Below are 16,773 nucleotides of genomic sequence, written 5' to 3' on the forward strand. Positions count from 1 at the left end.
GAGTAAACAAATGTCCAGGTCAGTGACAGAGATGAATCAGCTGAGTCCAATTAGGCTGTGAAAGTGAAGTGAATATCCAGGTATGCTGAACAGTGACTGAGAGGGAAATCTGGTAATGCTGTGATAATGGCTGAAGGGAAATATGGTAATGCCGTGATAATGGCTGAAGGGAAATATGGTAATGCTGTGATGATGGCCTGAAGGGAAATCCAGAAATGTTGTGATAATGGCTGAAAGGGAAATCTGGAAATGCTGTGATGATGGCTGAAAGGAAAATCCGGAAATGCTGTGTTGATGGCCAAAGGGAAATCCGGAAATGCAGTGATGATGGCTGCGCAGGAATGGGTTAACTGAGGAGATAGGTTCAGGCAGGAGTGGGTCTGGTAGAAGAAAGAAAATGTAGAGCGCTTAATACTAAAACTGGGTACACATGTAAGGATTTTCTGTCCAACAATCCAACTAGTTGATTGGTTGGAATGAAAATCTGGTAAGGTATGGGGGAGTAACTGACAATCAGCAATTTCCTCCCAAATGCCGGAAAATAGACAAAAACTGTTGTTTGAACAAATTGTTTAGATCAAACATTTAACAAACTTGTCTGACCGACCATTTTCATCTGTTTTCTGGCATTTAGGAGCAAATTGCTGATCATCAGTTACTCCATACGTTACTAGATTTTCATTCCAATCAATCAACTAGTTGGATGGTTGGACAGAAAATCTTTACGTGTGCATGCAGCTTAAGGTGTAGGTCTGGTGGAAGGAGCAGGGCTGATCTTCAGCGGAGAACAAGGCAAGGCAGAGCGGTTGCAGGCTATTCAGGGAGCCAGAGGCCGACAAGGAGCTAGGGCCAGCACCGGAGCACAAGTCTAGGGTTCAGGAGCGCAGAGAACTCCCTCTCACAGCTACGCTGTGAACACGTTGTACTGGCAACTACAGGGAGCTCTAAACCCCCTTAAGTACCCAGCAGCAGAGCGCGAGTGGCTGGAGAGATCACCTGATGCATCAGGATAGGCCCACAATGTCGCATGACCTGAGGCAAGATGGTCGCGTCCATGTACCTGTGGTGCTGAGACGCCGCTAGACTTACCCTTGCCAGGATGGCCCAATGCTGGCAGACCCCTGCACGCAACCAATGCCAGTCTCCACGTGCCAGCTCCCTCGCCAGAAGGACCGCACCACAGTGCCCTCACCGGCAAGAACAGCAGACCTCCACGCCGCAAAACCCTGGTCGTGACGCGGAGTTTGGGAGTTCCACTACTAACAACGGACCCCTCCATCTAGAAGCCTTTCCACTGCAAGCTCTCCCTGTAGAGAGATGGAAACAGAGATCGGGAGGCACACACAGCACATCATTCCGGTGGCTCCATTGGTAGGGAGAGGGAGGTGAAAAGAATCGGCTATTTCATTCTGACAGCTTTATCAGCTGCCAGACATTATCTGGCCCGCCACCGAGTACTTGATACTGCTTTCCAACAACATAATTTGGCAAGTATATTATACACCTTTTTTCATTAACAAAGGCTGGAACACCATAACCACTTTAGCAACATTCTTGCTTTTATTGCTACATTCATATGGAACACTGTGTTTCTATTCTCTAAACGGAGTTATCTACATTTTAACAATATTAGAATCATAATAGTGTTCTCATCTTATGTAGACTGTGGGATTGATCATCTCAATTAATATTGGCTATTGGAACAAGAACTTAGATTATTGTGCATTTATCTATACTAAGGAACTTTTTAAAACCACAAAATCCTTCTCAACATTTCTGCTGTGGATATCTCATCTCAACTTATTTATTTTTATATATATTCTTATCAAATATTGGCATATTATATGTAGATTTTTATGATGATTATGTTCATTTACATATTTTTTAGGACCACAAGTGTCAGAATACAATTTAATGTTCAATAAATATTGTTTATTTTTTATACATATGGGCATATTTTCTTATTATTTACGTTAATTGTTTACCTCATCAGTGCTGTCTATATATTTAGTTTATAAAGTGACCTGAGGCATGCCTACCGTTGTTGACAAACAGCTTCCAGCAGGCCCTGCAAACAGCACGGATGCTGGGAGTTGCAGTTCACCTGGAGAGCTACAGGCTGCTTTCCTCTGATGTAAACAGCAAGTCTTGTTCCCATTGTCCCTAACAACCTTCCTGAGCACAAAGTAAACATCTGTTTACAGTGTGTACTATTTAGCAGCACCTCCACAAGCAAGGCCATTGCATTCCTATTAGATGTATAAAAAAAAGATAAAAAAAGATGTCTTTCAGGTACTGAAGAATTTGATCCTACATTGATCCTCCCTCATTTTCTTCAGAATCAAAACATTAAAAATAAATAAATTTACAAACTAATCAATCCGTTCGTCCTTTCCCTGTCTTCATTCCATAAACATGCACCAACTCCCTCGTGGCTATGACCTAGTTCTTGATTAATGAAAACATTTTTGTTTTTTAAACTTCCTATGGGGTCGTATACTTTATTAAAGTGCCATTCTGACTACCACTGCAGTGCCACTCTGTGCCATGTTGGAAGCTGAACTGCCACATGTTTGTGCCACCCACTGCTGTTGCTTAACTTAGTCAGCCAGCTAGCTCGATGCAACCTTTTGGCTTAAACTGGATGAAATCAATATTGTGAGCTGCCAGGTGGTCAAAATTGACTAGAAATGACTGGAAATAAATGTTATTGAGGTTAATAATACTGCAGGAACAAAAACAGACCCAAATTATGTGATTTCAGCTGTTTTTATAATTTGTTTGAAAAAAATACAGATCCAAAACCAAAACACGCAAGGGGGTTTGGCAAAACCAAATCCAGATCCAAAACACAATGGAAATACAGATCCAAAACCAAAACATGGGGGTTGGCGCACATTTCTAAATAATACAAAGAAGATATTTATAACTTATAAACATCTTATTTGTTTATTGTAATCATTTTTATAGTTAACACTTTCAGCTTTGTGGGACTGGGACTGCAGGTTGATGATTAGGCCCCAACATCTCGGCTTTGCTTCTGTATAGTCAGACACTGCTTGCAGAGCTGGGGGCGGGGTCACACCATGAGCAGTAAGCTGCACAGAAAGAGAGCTAATAGAGGCATGCCTTTGAGTGTGAGGGGCGTGCCTTGAGCATTGATGGACACCTTGAATGTGTTATATGACCAGGAAGTGCACTGCAGTGTTTAGAGATCGGAGCTGAGTCAGCAGCAGCAAGAGAAGACACTGATTCAGTAGGAGAATTAATGGACACTGAAGCTTAGAATAGTGAGGAGAGAGTTACATTTAGTAGGGGGTGAGACAGGTTTCCAGCACTCAGACCCATCTTCATGTGTGCCTCCCTAGCCATTGACCTCACTGCACATCACTGTCGCTACCCAATTTCCTATGGACTGCTAGCCATGCTGCATAAGTGTCCTTAATGAAAAAGATGGTTAATTATATGAGGGGGGGGGGGATTAGTGCTCTGTGGGGTTGGAGCAGTGCCACTGGGGCATATGTGGCAAACAGAGCCTCATCTAGGGTCTATTCATCATCACTTAAGCAAAGCAAGTGATAATGAACCTTTTCACCTAATTTTGGAAAAAATAAATGTTGGGGCCATTCATCATAATGGTAACACAGGAGATATCACAGATATCTCCTGCTTACCTTTCTCTCTCGATGTGGCCCGGCATCCCCATGCACTAGTATGGGGACCTAAATTCATCAAGCTCAGAAAAGACAACATTTACGGAGCTTGACTGCGTACCCCTGCTCCTTCCCAGGTTGTGAAGTGGGAATCTTTCAGATCCCTCCGTCCCTGTATGGCTCCTTCTGCCAGACGCCGGGGCTTTGTGTGCCTGCGTGTACTCTAGTTTTCACAGGCGCACTACCACTCAGACTCGGCAGTACTAAGTGTCAGGGAGGCAGCTGATTTTCAGATCAGCCGTCTCCGCCCCAGACCCCTATAATTAACATAATGAATAGACCCCCTAGGAGATATTAGTAAAGTGGTTGCAATTTAATAACATACCGGTAAACCCCCTGTGTGCTTGCCAAACTGTTTTTTCTTTATTTTCATTTGAGGGGGCGTTGCCATGTCTACCTGGGATTTGCCCCCCCCCACCCCTCTCAGAACCTGGCCAGTGGCAGCTCTTGGCAGCCCTGTGTATAACCACAAGTGGTGCCAGCATACCCATGGCTGTCTGGGCATGCAGATGCTTGTAGAACAGCATGCCATTGCATCCAGTGTCCAATGGGATACTGGATTACCACAATATAAAGTCAATATCAAAAAACTTCACACACACTATAAAATAATCCTTTTTTCATCAAATTATTATTCAACCTAAATCTACAGAATCATCTTCTTCTCTGAAAATGTTTAAACCACAGATGTTTTATTCTCCTCCATCCATCTCTTTCATGTATATTACAATAAAATATATTTATGCCAATAAACTCACCCAAATAGGGACTGTCTTTCCCAAATAACCCCAAGATATAATGTACTTGCCTAGCGTAAAAATACACATTATTCTGGATAATTTGGACACATCACAAGAATGTGAAGATGCGTTTTATCCATTGAGGTACACAATAGCTCTGGTCAGTAAGGGTTACACATGCTGCTCCTCATCAATTTAAACTTTTACTTGTCCTCCCAGCGTTCTAATCATGTGACACTCTTTTGTGTTTTGTACAATTCAAGACAGCAGGGGGACCTCGAGGCTGCCTTTATTTCATATAACAAACGGTACGATTTTTTTTTTTTCAAATACAATGTGCGTGCGCTTTGTATGTGCAATGCATTTCTTGGTTTACTTAAGCCTGCATAGAGGAAAGGGCTTAGCTGTAATTATTAGAAAAGTAATATACAGTATATAATATACTGTATTTCAGGTCATTTTAATTTGCACACCTAAGGAGCTCCGCTGAATGAAACTTCTTTATTTATGCCTTTATTCCATTCTGGTGAATATAGTGTTTAGCACATGAAATCTTCTTGTGGAGTCGCCTTTGTATAGTATTGCACATCATTAAACTATATGGCAGAGACTTGTTCAAATGCTACTTGCTAATGCATTTGCTGAGCAAATCCATGTATCAGTCTGTAATAATAGACCCAAGGGGCAAAATTTACTAAGTGGTGGGTTCTAAACCCTGGCAGTTTGGGGGCGGTTTGGCTATCCGCAAATTTACTAAGGACAAAACCACCGCAAAACCGCCATCAAAACACATTTTAGAGTAGATAAAATTACTAGGCAGCAGTTTTGGTGTCATTTAGAAACCGCCACCAAACCGCTAAGGATTAGAACCCACCGCTAAGTAAATTTTGCCCAATATATCATAAACCCAGGCTGTGGTCATTACTGATTTCTAAGCAAAATATGATACGCTATATCAATTTGCATCAGTCTTAACCTTATGTATCAATGTCTAATTTCTCTGTCTGTTATTATTACCCAGCCTTGTTTTAATACTGTTTTGTATATGTAAACGCAATAGAACATGTTGGTACTACTGTATATAAGTAAATGTTAATATATAATAAATGTCTGAGCTGGGAAAGTAATATTTTGATTCACAATAATAAAGCGAATAATGGTCATCTCCAAATGATAGACGGGACAGTTTTATCTTTTGATCCAAACATTAGATTGGACGAGCTGCAGAATAGTCACTGACTACATATGAGGATCAGGATGTTACACGTTCACAGGTTCATATAGTCCCTGCAAGGAAGACACTTCTACAGGTACTTGCATCCCTGGAACGAAGTAGTAACTGCCAAGAAGTAAAGTTCACATATAACTGGGAAATATTATTATAATTGCAAGAAGGATTAGGACAAAGCCAACCAACGATGTAATACTATAACAGTGGAGTATGACGTGTAACATCTGATACTAATTGATGACTATTAATATGTATTGTGCCATTAACGAAATATACCCAGGAGAAAGTCAAGTCGTAAAGTATAAAAGAACACAATTTATCGTTCAGATTAGAACGCAGGTTACCAGCTGCTATGAAGTATGAATCCTGAGACTGGTAGTTCCATAACAGATTTGAGTTGGAGAAGAGCTGCAAGGCAGGCTGCTAGGTCTCTGTACAACCAGCAGATGTCACTATTGCTCCGTGTCCCTTCTCCGTCCAGCAGGAGGCAGTGCTGTAGCTCTTACTTGCAGCCCATGACGTCAGCCCTGATACACCGAGCGAGTCTGACACTCTGCTCCACTCTGCAACTTTCCTCCCGTGCTGGAGCAGGCAGGAATGAGAGGGGGGAGAGGAGTATGTCGTGATAGAGGGGGAACCCTACAGGTTGGGCTATAGGGTGGGGGGAAAAGACCAGTTTGAAACTGAGTGGAGAACAGCAAAATGTACCCCCAGCTGGCACTACTGCTCCTGATCGCCCCCCTGTGCTTCCCCCTGGAGACTGAGACTCCCACAGGTCAGTCACTGGTTGCTTTTGTTCCTCCCCTCTACTTGCTCTCACCCTCCCTCCTTCCCATATCACTTACTCTTGCACTACTCCTCCTCTTACCTCCCCCTGTCCCCGATCACTCTTTTGCTACTTGAACCTCTGCATTCTCTCCCCGTCTCTGCCTTTAGTCTTTTTCTTTTACCCCAAATGAGTTTCACTTTAACTTCTCCCCTTTTATATTGTTCTCTCTGTCCATGACCGCTTCTGTTTTTAGATAACTCTTTATTAACAGATCCCACTTCCCCATCCTTGTGTACATTTCTTCTGTACCTGCTCCCGAGTCTGTCACACACTATTGCACTATATACACCTAATTTCCAGCTGCTTTCCAAAAGCTCATTATCCATTGTCTTCTCTTTTACTCCATCTCAACATCATACAATTCCTCTACTTATCCCAAATGTCTCTTCTGACCCCAATCCTTCCCCATCCCCTCCCCTTTTCCCTCAGCACCCACTCCCATTCCCCTCATCTTTTTCTTCCTTCCTTGTCCCACTCTAACACTCCTATTGTTCTCTGCCCCCTCCCATCTTTTACTTCCATTCATCTGTCACCTTCTTGCCCCCACACCAATATTGTCACCACCCTATATGGCCTCTCCTGCTCTCCTCTGGCCCAGCTTTTGCTCCTCTATCACCTGCAGTTCTCTGAGTGCCTCTGATTTATCAGCAGATAACAGAAATCAATTTTAAGCATTTTATATTACATGGTACAATGTATCTTAATAATGACCTAATAAATAGGCTTATGGACATTTTTAGTAATGGTACCGTGTATCTTATAGTTACCTATAAAACACTTTCTATAGGCTCATGGGCATTTTTAGTAACGGTACCATGTATCATCCTTATAGTAACATGTAAAACATACTTTATATAGGCATTTTTTGTAACGTCCATTTCCCCCTTTCGCTCATCTATTTTGTTATTCCCATAGCACTCCTCATGATCTCCCCCATCTAGCCTCCAATGGATGCATTGCGTAGCAGTCCAGTTTGCCACCCACACTCGTGGTCCATCTGCAGCACATCTCTCTCTTCCTTCATTCTCATGTTCCCCTCTGATTTCCTTTTGGCATCCTCATGTGTCATTATTTATATCCCACCTTTTTAATGATCAGAGTTGTACCCTTATTTAGTTTCCTGCGTTCTTACTTCTCACCCCTTATATTCTGTAATACCTTTAATCTTTCCTCATTATACGTCTGTGGAATCCATCTCCCCAGGCTATCTTCACCCATAAACATGCACTGCATTACCTTCTTATCTCTTTCCATTCTCTCCCCCCAGTGTTATATGTCAGTCCCTCTCTCCTCTCAGTATCACTCATCTCTGACCACCAGTAATGCACCTCCTATAGCTCTCTGTGTCCTTTCCCACCCCGCCAGTGATTTCTATGTTACCCTACAGTAACAAGTCCAGTAACTTCTTATCACCCTTCCCACTTCACCGACTCCTTCTCTTCCTCACATTTTTCTTCTTTTCTAAAATACCTTCCCCTCCTCCACACCTTTATTTCCATAATCCCTTTCCTCTTTGCTATTTACGGTTTAACATACCTCCCTTTGATGTTATTATAAGTGGATAGAGGAGGGGTATGTGCATGTATACATGAAATCTTATTCAGACGACCTGTTAAATTTGAGTTAATGAATATACAGAGAGAGTAAAGGCTTTTCTGTAAGTTTTTTTTTTTTTATTAGTTTAATTCGGTAATTAGCTGCTAACCTATTACTAATTTATAGAACTTGTTTTTGCTGACACATGAATACAGTCTATCTCACAGATCTGTAGGGACAGATAAAGGAGATTTTCATGGTATCTGAATATATAGTGACACAGGAGAATTTAAAAGGAGCAGTGATATGTAGAATAAGGAGAAAATGTACAGAGCAGTAATAGGGAGAAATAATGAACTATTGGAAGCAGTTATATGAATAGGTAGGAGGTGTAGTGGAAGCCGTTATATGGAGAGGTGGGAGGTGTAGTGGAAACAGTTATATGGAGAGGTAGGAGGTGTAGCGGAAGCCGTTATATGGAGAGGTGGGAGGTGTAGTGGAACAGTTATATGGAGACGTGGGAGGAGTTGTGGAAGCCGTTATATGGAGAGGTGGGAGGAGTTGTGGAAGCAGTTATATGGAGAGGTAGGAGGTGTAGTGGAAGCAGTTATATGGAGAGGTGGGAGGAGTTGTGGAAGCAGTTATATGGAGAGGTGGGAGGAGTTGTGGAAGCAGTTATATGGAGAGGTAGGAGGTGTAGTGGAAACAGTTATATGGAGAGGTAGGAGGTGTAGTGGAAGCCGTTATATGGAGAGGTGGGAGGTGTAGTGGAAACAGTTATATGGAGAGGTAGGAGGTGTAGCGGAAGCCGTTATATGGAGAGGTGGGAGGTGTAGTGGAACAGTTATATGGAGACGTGGGAGGAGTTGTGGAAGCCGTTATATGGAGAGGTGGGAGGAGTTGTGGAAGCAGTTATATGGAGAGGTAGGAGGTGTAGTGGAAGCAGTTATATGGAGAGGTGGGAGGAGTTGTGGAAGCAATTATATGGAGAGGTGGGAGGAGTTGTGGAAGCAGTTATATGGAGAGGTAGGAGGTGTAGTGGAAGCAGTTATATGGAGAGGTGGGAGAAGCTGTGTAAGCAGTTATATTGAGAGGTGGGAGGAGTTGTGGAAGCCGTTATATGGAGAGGTGGGAGGAGTTGTGGAAGCCGTTATATGGAGAGGTGGGAGGTGTAGTGGAAGCAGTTATATGGAGAGGTGGGAGGAGTTGTGGAAGCCATTGTATGGAAAGGTGAGAGGAGTTGTGGAAGCCGTTATATGGAAAGGTGGGAGGAGTTGTGGAAGCAGTTATATGGAGAGGTGGGAATAGTAGTGGAAGCAGTTATATGGAGAGGGGGGAGGAGTTGTGGAAGCAGTTATATGGAGAGGTAGGAGGTGTAGTGGAAGCAGTTATATGGAGAGGTGGGAGAAGCTGTGTAAGCAGTTATATGGAGAGGTGGGAGGAGTTGTGGAAGCCGTTATATGGAGAGGTGGGAGGAGTTGTGGAAGCCGTTATATGGAGAGGTGGGAGGAGTTGTGGAAGCCGTTATATGGAGAGGTGGGAGGTGTAGTGGAAGCAGTTATATGGAGAGGTGGGAGGAGTTGTGGAAGCAGTTATATGGAGAGGTGGGAGGAGTTGTGGAAGCCGTTATATGGAGAGGTGGGAGGTGTAGTGGAAGCAGTTATATGGAGAGGTGGGAGGAGTTGTGGAAGCCGTTATATGGAAAGGTGAGAAGACTTGTGCAAGCCGTTATATGGAAAGGTGGGAGGAGTTGTGGAAGCAGTTATATGGAGAGGTGGGAATAGTAGTGGAAGCAGTTATATGGAGAGGTAGGAGGTGTAGTGAAAGCAGTTATATGGAGAGGTAGGAGGTGTAGTGGAAGCAGTTATATGGAGAGGTGGGAGAAGTAGTGGAAGCAGTTATATGGAGAGGTAGGAGGTGTAGTGGAAGCAGTTATATGGAGAGGTGGGAGGAGTTGTGGAAGCAGTTATATGGAATGGTGAGAGGAGTTGTGGAAGCAGTTATATGGAGAGGTGGCAATAGTAGTGGAAGCAGTTATATGGAGAGGTAGGAGGTGTAGTGGAAGCAGGTATATGATATCAATCCTTGGAGAGAAATAAAGTGGAGAAGGTGCTCAAGACAACCAATCAGCTTCTAACTTATAGTCATCCAACACAGTGTTTGAAATGACAGATAGAGCTGATTGGCTGCTTTGCACAACTACTTAACTTTATCTCTCTCCAAGGCTTGATATATCTCCCCTTATAGTGATACTTTGATGGAGATATCAAATCTTAGAGAAAGATAAAGTGGATAGAGATAAAGTACCAACCAATCAGCTTCTAGCTACCATTTTCAAGCACATTCTGTAAAATTGCAGAAGCTGTTTGGTTGGTACTTTATCTCTCTCCACTTTATCTCTTCCCAATGTTTGATACTTCACCCACTGGGTTAGAGAAGAAATTATATAGGTGTTGATGTACCAAGCAGTGAAAAGAGTAGAGAAGTTGCCCATAACAACCAAACAACTTTGAGGTAGCATTTATCAAGTACAGTCTATAAAATGATAGGTCGAAGCTTATTAATTGCTATGGGAAACTTCTCTACTGGTCCACTCCTCCACTCTTTATAATGCTCGATACATCATCCCCCTATAGAGAAAGGAGGAGTTAGAGAAGACGTTATATGGAGAGATAGTGGGTATTAAAAAAACAGTGTTTTAGATTCATATTATGTCAATATGGCCCGGAAATTAACATTCCTTATCACTACATATCGCAGCAATTGTGTATGATTTTTTTGGGGGTGATTTATGCTGGCAACCCCATAAGCATCTGTCCCGGGGAATGCAAAACTCTTTCATTTCTCCACTGATCACAACAACGGAAGTATACAGAGAAAGGATTTGTTGGAAAACTTTTCATTTTCCAAGCTTGATAAATAGCAGAATCACAATCTCAGTATGCTTTATATAGTGACGGCGGTGTGCTTTAATCCTGACACTAATGCATTATCTCCTGCGTTGGCCCTTTCTAATATAGCTACAATGGATAAATCATGCATGTTATTACTGCATGATCATCAGGGCCGAAGATGTTGATAAATAGGCCCCGCAGAGAGATAGGATGAGAAAGAGAAACAGTTATATAGGGAAATAGTATGAGTTAAAGAATTAGTTATATAGAGATAAGATGTGTAAGAGAAGCAGTGATATATAAGGAGTTGTAGGGAGAACTTCTTGTAGGTAACAGGTTGTGTGGAGAAATAGAAGTTGTAGTTATATGGAATTTATTGCAGACGTTATATGGAGAGAAAGGATTATATATATATACAGGTTAGGTATATATGTTGTTTCAAAAACTAATTTATTTTTTTATTAGATGCATTTAAAAGTAAGCCATTACAATGTTGCACTGACACTTGTTATATATGTTTGTTCAGGCAGTGACATATCAAAATGTGACTCTGGACCACAACACAATTAACATTTTCCCATGATTAACCGCCTTTCCTAAAGAGATCAAAGCCCTCTTTCTGTTCAGTGTGACTTTGGAAATGTCTTTATGACTGCCTGATCCCCTTTCATCATTGTACTCATTATGACTAGACAAGAAGGTCCGTTACCCTAATGACCAATGTGTGTAATAGATTGTAAATTTAGAGTATCTTCGTGGATTCTGTCTTACATCTATGGCAGTTCTATACAAGTCATTGCATGATAACAGCATTGGCAGTGCAGGTGGCCTTACTGAGTTTTAATCCATGAAATCACTGTAAGAGGAAAAAAAACGAACACCAACAGCCCATTTCCACTGGAATGTGCTGCAATGAAAATACAACATGCTTTCAAATAGGGACAGCTAGTGCGGTTTCTTATGGCCGTCATAAGGATTAATGATGCATTTTCAATGAGATATTTGTGCAGCGACCTGCATGGAATCACACAGTGTTAATTACAACTTGTAAAAATCCCTAAATCACATTCTGGTAAAATGACTGTATTCTACTGTTGTGTAACATGGGATGATTAGCAGCAATGTGTGGATTAAATATACACCACAGTTTTCACATGCCTTGGTCAGTGGTAGCCCCTGTATAGCTGTGTTATAGTTACTTGAAGTCATCGGATTACAATTTATAGCCAGGAAAATGTTGCTGGAAAATGTCAGTGTACAGTGTGTACCTGTAGTATACTCTACTTACCTGTTTGGCACATTTGCAGTATATGTAGTAGTATTATTATGTTATCCATGTTAATATATTGTATTACCAGTGAATTCTTTTTGTTGTGAACAGATCCATGCAGTGTGCCTAAAATTCCTTAAACCAACTGTTGTGTAAGGCATAGACTTCTCCCATTGTCAGACGATTAATGCTGGCGATTACACGGAATTCCTCTCGTCCTGCACACACAGTGCACTATTGTCAAAATCCTGTTAATAACAAGTCTTTGCATCCTACAACTTGTTTAAACAGGCACATGGCACTAGGAGGCTGAAGAAGGATACACCAGAAGGTTACAATGTGAACAGAAGGAAGTGTAGGGTGTTAATAGAGAACAAAATCACCAGGCCCAGTGCTAATGATACAGTAACAGTATGCTTGGGGCCAGGGCAGTTGTATAGAAGTACAGGATATAAAGAAGTTGCTGAATGTAGATAATAGGTTACATTCTTAGCGGAGAGACACTGGAGTGGATTTAATAGCCGCAGGTTGCAGATATAACAAAGGTTAGTGTAGAACAGGATGTGTTGGAGTTTACAAGAGGGGAACTGAGGGTTAATAGGAAATGGAGGAGCTTAAGGTGCAGAGCCAGTCCAGCAGACAGGGTGCAGCATTACCAAGGGAGAACCTTTCAGTTTGTAGTGGTAGCGAGCAATTGAGAAGAAATGAACTAGTATAGCAATACATTAATACTGCAGGTGATTTCGGGTTACAAAATGGTCAGTGTTTGTATATTATTAACTCTTAAATGCTTTCAACCAAGATGACAGCTGGCTATCCTACCTCCTCACAGTATATGCCAGGTATAAAACAGAGACTTGTCATTGAAAGCAAATAGAGGGGAAGAGGTTAATATTGTCTGCTCCCAGTGATCCCGCTGACTCTTCAGCTAGATGGACCAGACGCTTCGGGAAACAATAGGGACTCTGCTAATCCTGCAGTCTATAGCCCAGTAAAATCCCCCCTATTGTGGGAACTGGGGCAATGTCTGTGCAGTAAATGGAAGGGGGAAGGGGAAGGTGGTGATATCGCCTGAGTACAAAGTAGATATTCTTTATTCAACTTCACATTCTGTTTACTACAGAGGTGAGTGAATCAACCAGATCTGTGTTTGAGAATAATAGCAGACAGTTGACCTGGTAATGTTGTTTCTGTTTTGTCTACACTCATTTGCTGTAATGACCTAACAAAAAAGATGTGTAAATAACATACTTTGGGGAGATTCAGTTAGTCACAAGTTTCCATCGGAACCTCGCATTCTCTTAATACGCATGTAATTCGGGGGTTATAGAGGTGCAGTCAGAAACAAGCAGGGGTTTCCTGCTGTTATTACCTGCGATACGTGCAGCTGCACACTGTGCTGACTAAACCTTACTGCTAATTTAGTCTCCCCCTTTCTATACTAGGTGAGTTAGGTAACACTTCTAGGTGGTGTGTGGTGATCTAGTAAACTGTAAAGTACATCATACAGATGTGTTCACATCCATCTTACTTCCTTGCACTTAGTCACGCCATGCTGTGGCATGACTCGGTAGTGACTGTGCGTCTTTTCATGTGACTTTTTACCTCCACATGCTGATTAAAATGATATGCAGCATGCTTATATTCTGTGTGCAACTGCGGGTGTATCTGCATGCGAAATGCTACGTTACAGTGTCTCAGTCACTAACACTGTAACACAGCATTTTGCATGCAGATACACCCGCAGTCGCACACAGAATATAGACATGCCGCATATCATTTTAATCAGCAGAAGCTGCTTGTGCGTCCTACTTGCTTTGCAAATAAGACTCATTTGAAGATAAAAAGTTGCACGAAAAGACGCTCGGTGCTACCGATTCACAAGACGCTTACTCGTTTTGTTTATTGGAACTTGTAGCACATGGAGGTGACTTGTATATGGACACATCTGTAGTTGCCTACTCTCCCAGAATGTCCGGGAGTCTCCAAAATCTCAGTGACGCCTCCAGACATTTGATACAGTGGGCAAGTCTCCCATGGCCTACCACCACCCGCCCGTGGCCATCTATGTCCTGAGTGAAATGGGCAGTCTGGCATCATCATGGCCGTGTCCCCCCCCATCACAATGTTGGTAATGATGCCATTGTCTTGGGGCAAGGGGCCATGATGACACATTCAAACAGTCACACAGTCAGCAAGTATGATGTACATTCTAAAAACTATGAGTATAAAGATCTAGAAGAGACACTAAAGATAATTTTACAAATATGCAAAAGTACACTCTCCATACCACAAATCCCATTTGCACCTATCTCTGTGCAAATATGCCCATTTCAACGTAATATGCATTGAATTTGTAGGTCAAAATGGGGCATGTAGAACATCCATTAGGCAAACTGGGTCTGGGGCCCAGTGGGCATAGTTGGACGGCCCAAATGGGTACAGGGAAAATTCCCAGGGGATCACACTTATTGGGAGGCCCCATCCCCACCTCTAATGTCTGGTTCAAGACTGTGCTCTTGAATTATCCATTGTTTCTCTATTAGAGGGTCAGTTACCTGGTGAAGCAGGAACATGGATGCACATGGGTGCTTGGTTTGTTTCTATAGAAACTATACAGGTTGAGTCTCCCTAATCCAAAATGCTTGGGTCCAAGGGTATTTTGAATATCAGATTTTTCAGTATTTTGGAATATTTGCATACCATAAGGAGGGGACCCAAATCTAAACACAGAATGCATTTATGTTTCAAATACACCCGCAGGTAATTTTATACAATATTTGTAATAATTGTGTGCCTTAAATAAAGTTTGTGTACATTGAACCATCATAAGGGTTTCATTATCTCAGTCATGCTAAAAAAAAATCTGTGTTTCGGAATATTTGGATATGGGAGACTCAACCTGCACCAAGACTCGTCCTGGCAATCAAAATTAGCTGTTGGGTTAGCAGATTTAGTATTTTCTTGTGTGAAAATAACATTTAAAATATAGCATACAGTATTGCAAACTAAGAATGTAGCTATAAAAAATAAGTGGATCCTCTGTGCGAATGTGATCGCTGCGCATGCGCAGTGCTACTTATACGCATGCACATTGGCACACAGTCGCTCGATATGTGTCCATAATCGCCATTGCGTTCATCTCTTAATCAGGCCTAAAGTACCAACCATCAGCTTCTAACTGTCATTTTACACCTGTGCTAGAAGCTGATTTGTTGGTTCACTGGGGTCTATTCATGTAGATCTGTGTCATTAAATTGTTACTTTTTACTATATATTGCATCACTTACATGCGATATACAGCTTGGCTAAGTAGCAATTAATGTATACGTACCTTTTATGTGATACAATCCGGTATCCAGGGCTCCGGCGATGCAGTCTTCTTCTGCAGTCCTCTGGAATCGGTAAGGCTCTCGCCTTGTGCGCAAGTGCTGGCGGTCAGGTAGCCTGACATCAGTGCTGCGTCGAGTGTAGGATAGTGCGTTGGGGAAGCGGGGGGCAGTAGAGTTTAGCGGTTCGGTTTTACCGCTCACCTCTAGTTAAGAGGTGATGATCCGGCATATGCATATGTGGGGTCACACCTTACCAAGACATAGCAACGGCAGCAGGGAGCATCGACAGTTGATAGGTGCTGACCTGGCATAAGTCAGGTCAACTTACTAATGGCGGCAGGGGTAGGGCAGAGCAGGGGGGGGGCACTGGCTTTGTCAGCGGCCAGTCAGGAGGAGGTGACCCGGCATATCTGATTGGCTGCTGTCGCAGAAGGGTCGGAGAGAACAGGGCAAAGGCAGGAAGACAGCAATCTTCGCTGCTCTTCTCCCCTAACAACGCTGCTTTCGCAATCCTGAGATGGCGAATGTTTTTGTAGAAGTGAAATGGAAAGCTGAGCTTTCTGTGATTCTATGAATCTGTCTCCCCGTACTAGTGTATGGGGAAGCAATCCTGATACAGAGCTGGGGCACCGCTGGAGAAATCTGAGATTTCTCCATGGTGACCCCTTCTGTGAATATGCGAAAGCAGTGTAAAGCCCTTTATCTCTCTCCACTTTCTCTGTCTCCAAGCTTTGATACATCCCCCCCTATGTTTTCTAATGGTTGGCCAAGTCTCTGTGGTGGCTGGCCACACCCCCTGTGCTGACTGACCACACCACTTCAGCATGGGCCTCTACCACTGCATTCCCACGCTTGATGCCCCAGTCTGATACTGCCAGTAGTCGATGATAGCCCCTAAGTAAACTAACCCTTTTTTGTGTTTTTTTTGCTTTGTCAAACAAAAAGAGGAATATGCCCCAAACCAGTATCTTGCCTGGTGGTTATTTGCTAAAAAGCCCTCTATAACATGGCCACACCCCCATTGTGCTTCAGCCACACCTGCCTCCAAATGATGCATTCCCAAATGTGGGGATATATGGTTACGATAAATAAACAGGGTCCCAATGTTCTCTCTTTTGATTGACTTGAATCATGAATGAAGCTAAACCTATAGGGAAATACATAAAAGTTGAAATGAATGAAGGAGGTGCTCTGAGCTAGGTATTAGGATGGAAATTAAAGTGAGGTA

The 16,773-nt window shown here is 42.5% G+C and overlaps 1 protein-coding gene across 5 annotated transcripts in view; it reads left to right on the plus strand.

Annotated features, from left to right (window-relative positions):
- Positions 1 to 6,266: 6,266 nt before the first annotated feature.
- Positions 6,267 to 16,773, plus strand: part of PTPRU (protein tyrosine phosphatase receptor type U) — a 133,366-nt gene continuing 122,859 nt past the window's right edge. For 4 of the 5 annotated variants that reach the window (XM_088459977.1, XM_088459979.1, XM_088459980.1 and 1 more), the window contains exon 1: positions 6,268 to 6,459. In XM_088459977.1, the coding sequence (XP_088316103.1) occupies positions 6,387 to 6,459 (73 nt within the window). In that variant the 5' untranslated portion in view covers positions 6,268 to 6,386. Of the gene's footprint in view, positions 6,460 to 16,773 lie in introns of all 5 variants that reach the window. The other variant, XM_088459978.1, reaches the window with a different exon arrangement.

The sequence above is a fragment of the Taudactylus pleione genome, unplaced genomic scaffold, assembly GCF_031769625.1.
Source record: "Taudactylus pleione unplaced genomic scaffold, aTauple2 ptg000959l, whole genome shotgun sequence".
Lineage (NCBI taxonomy): Eukaryota > Metazoa > Chordata > Amphibia > Anura > Myobatrachidae > Taudactylus > Taudactylus pleione.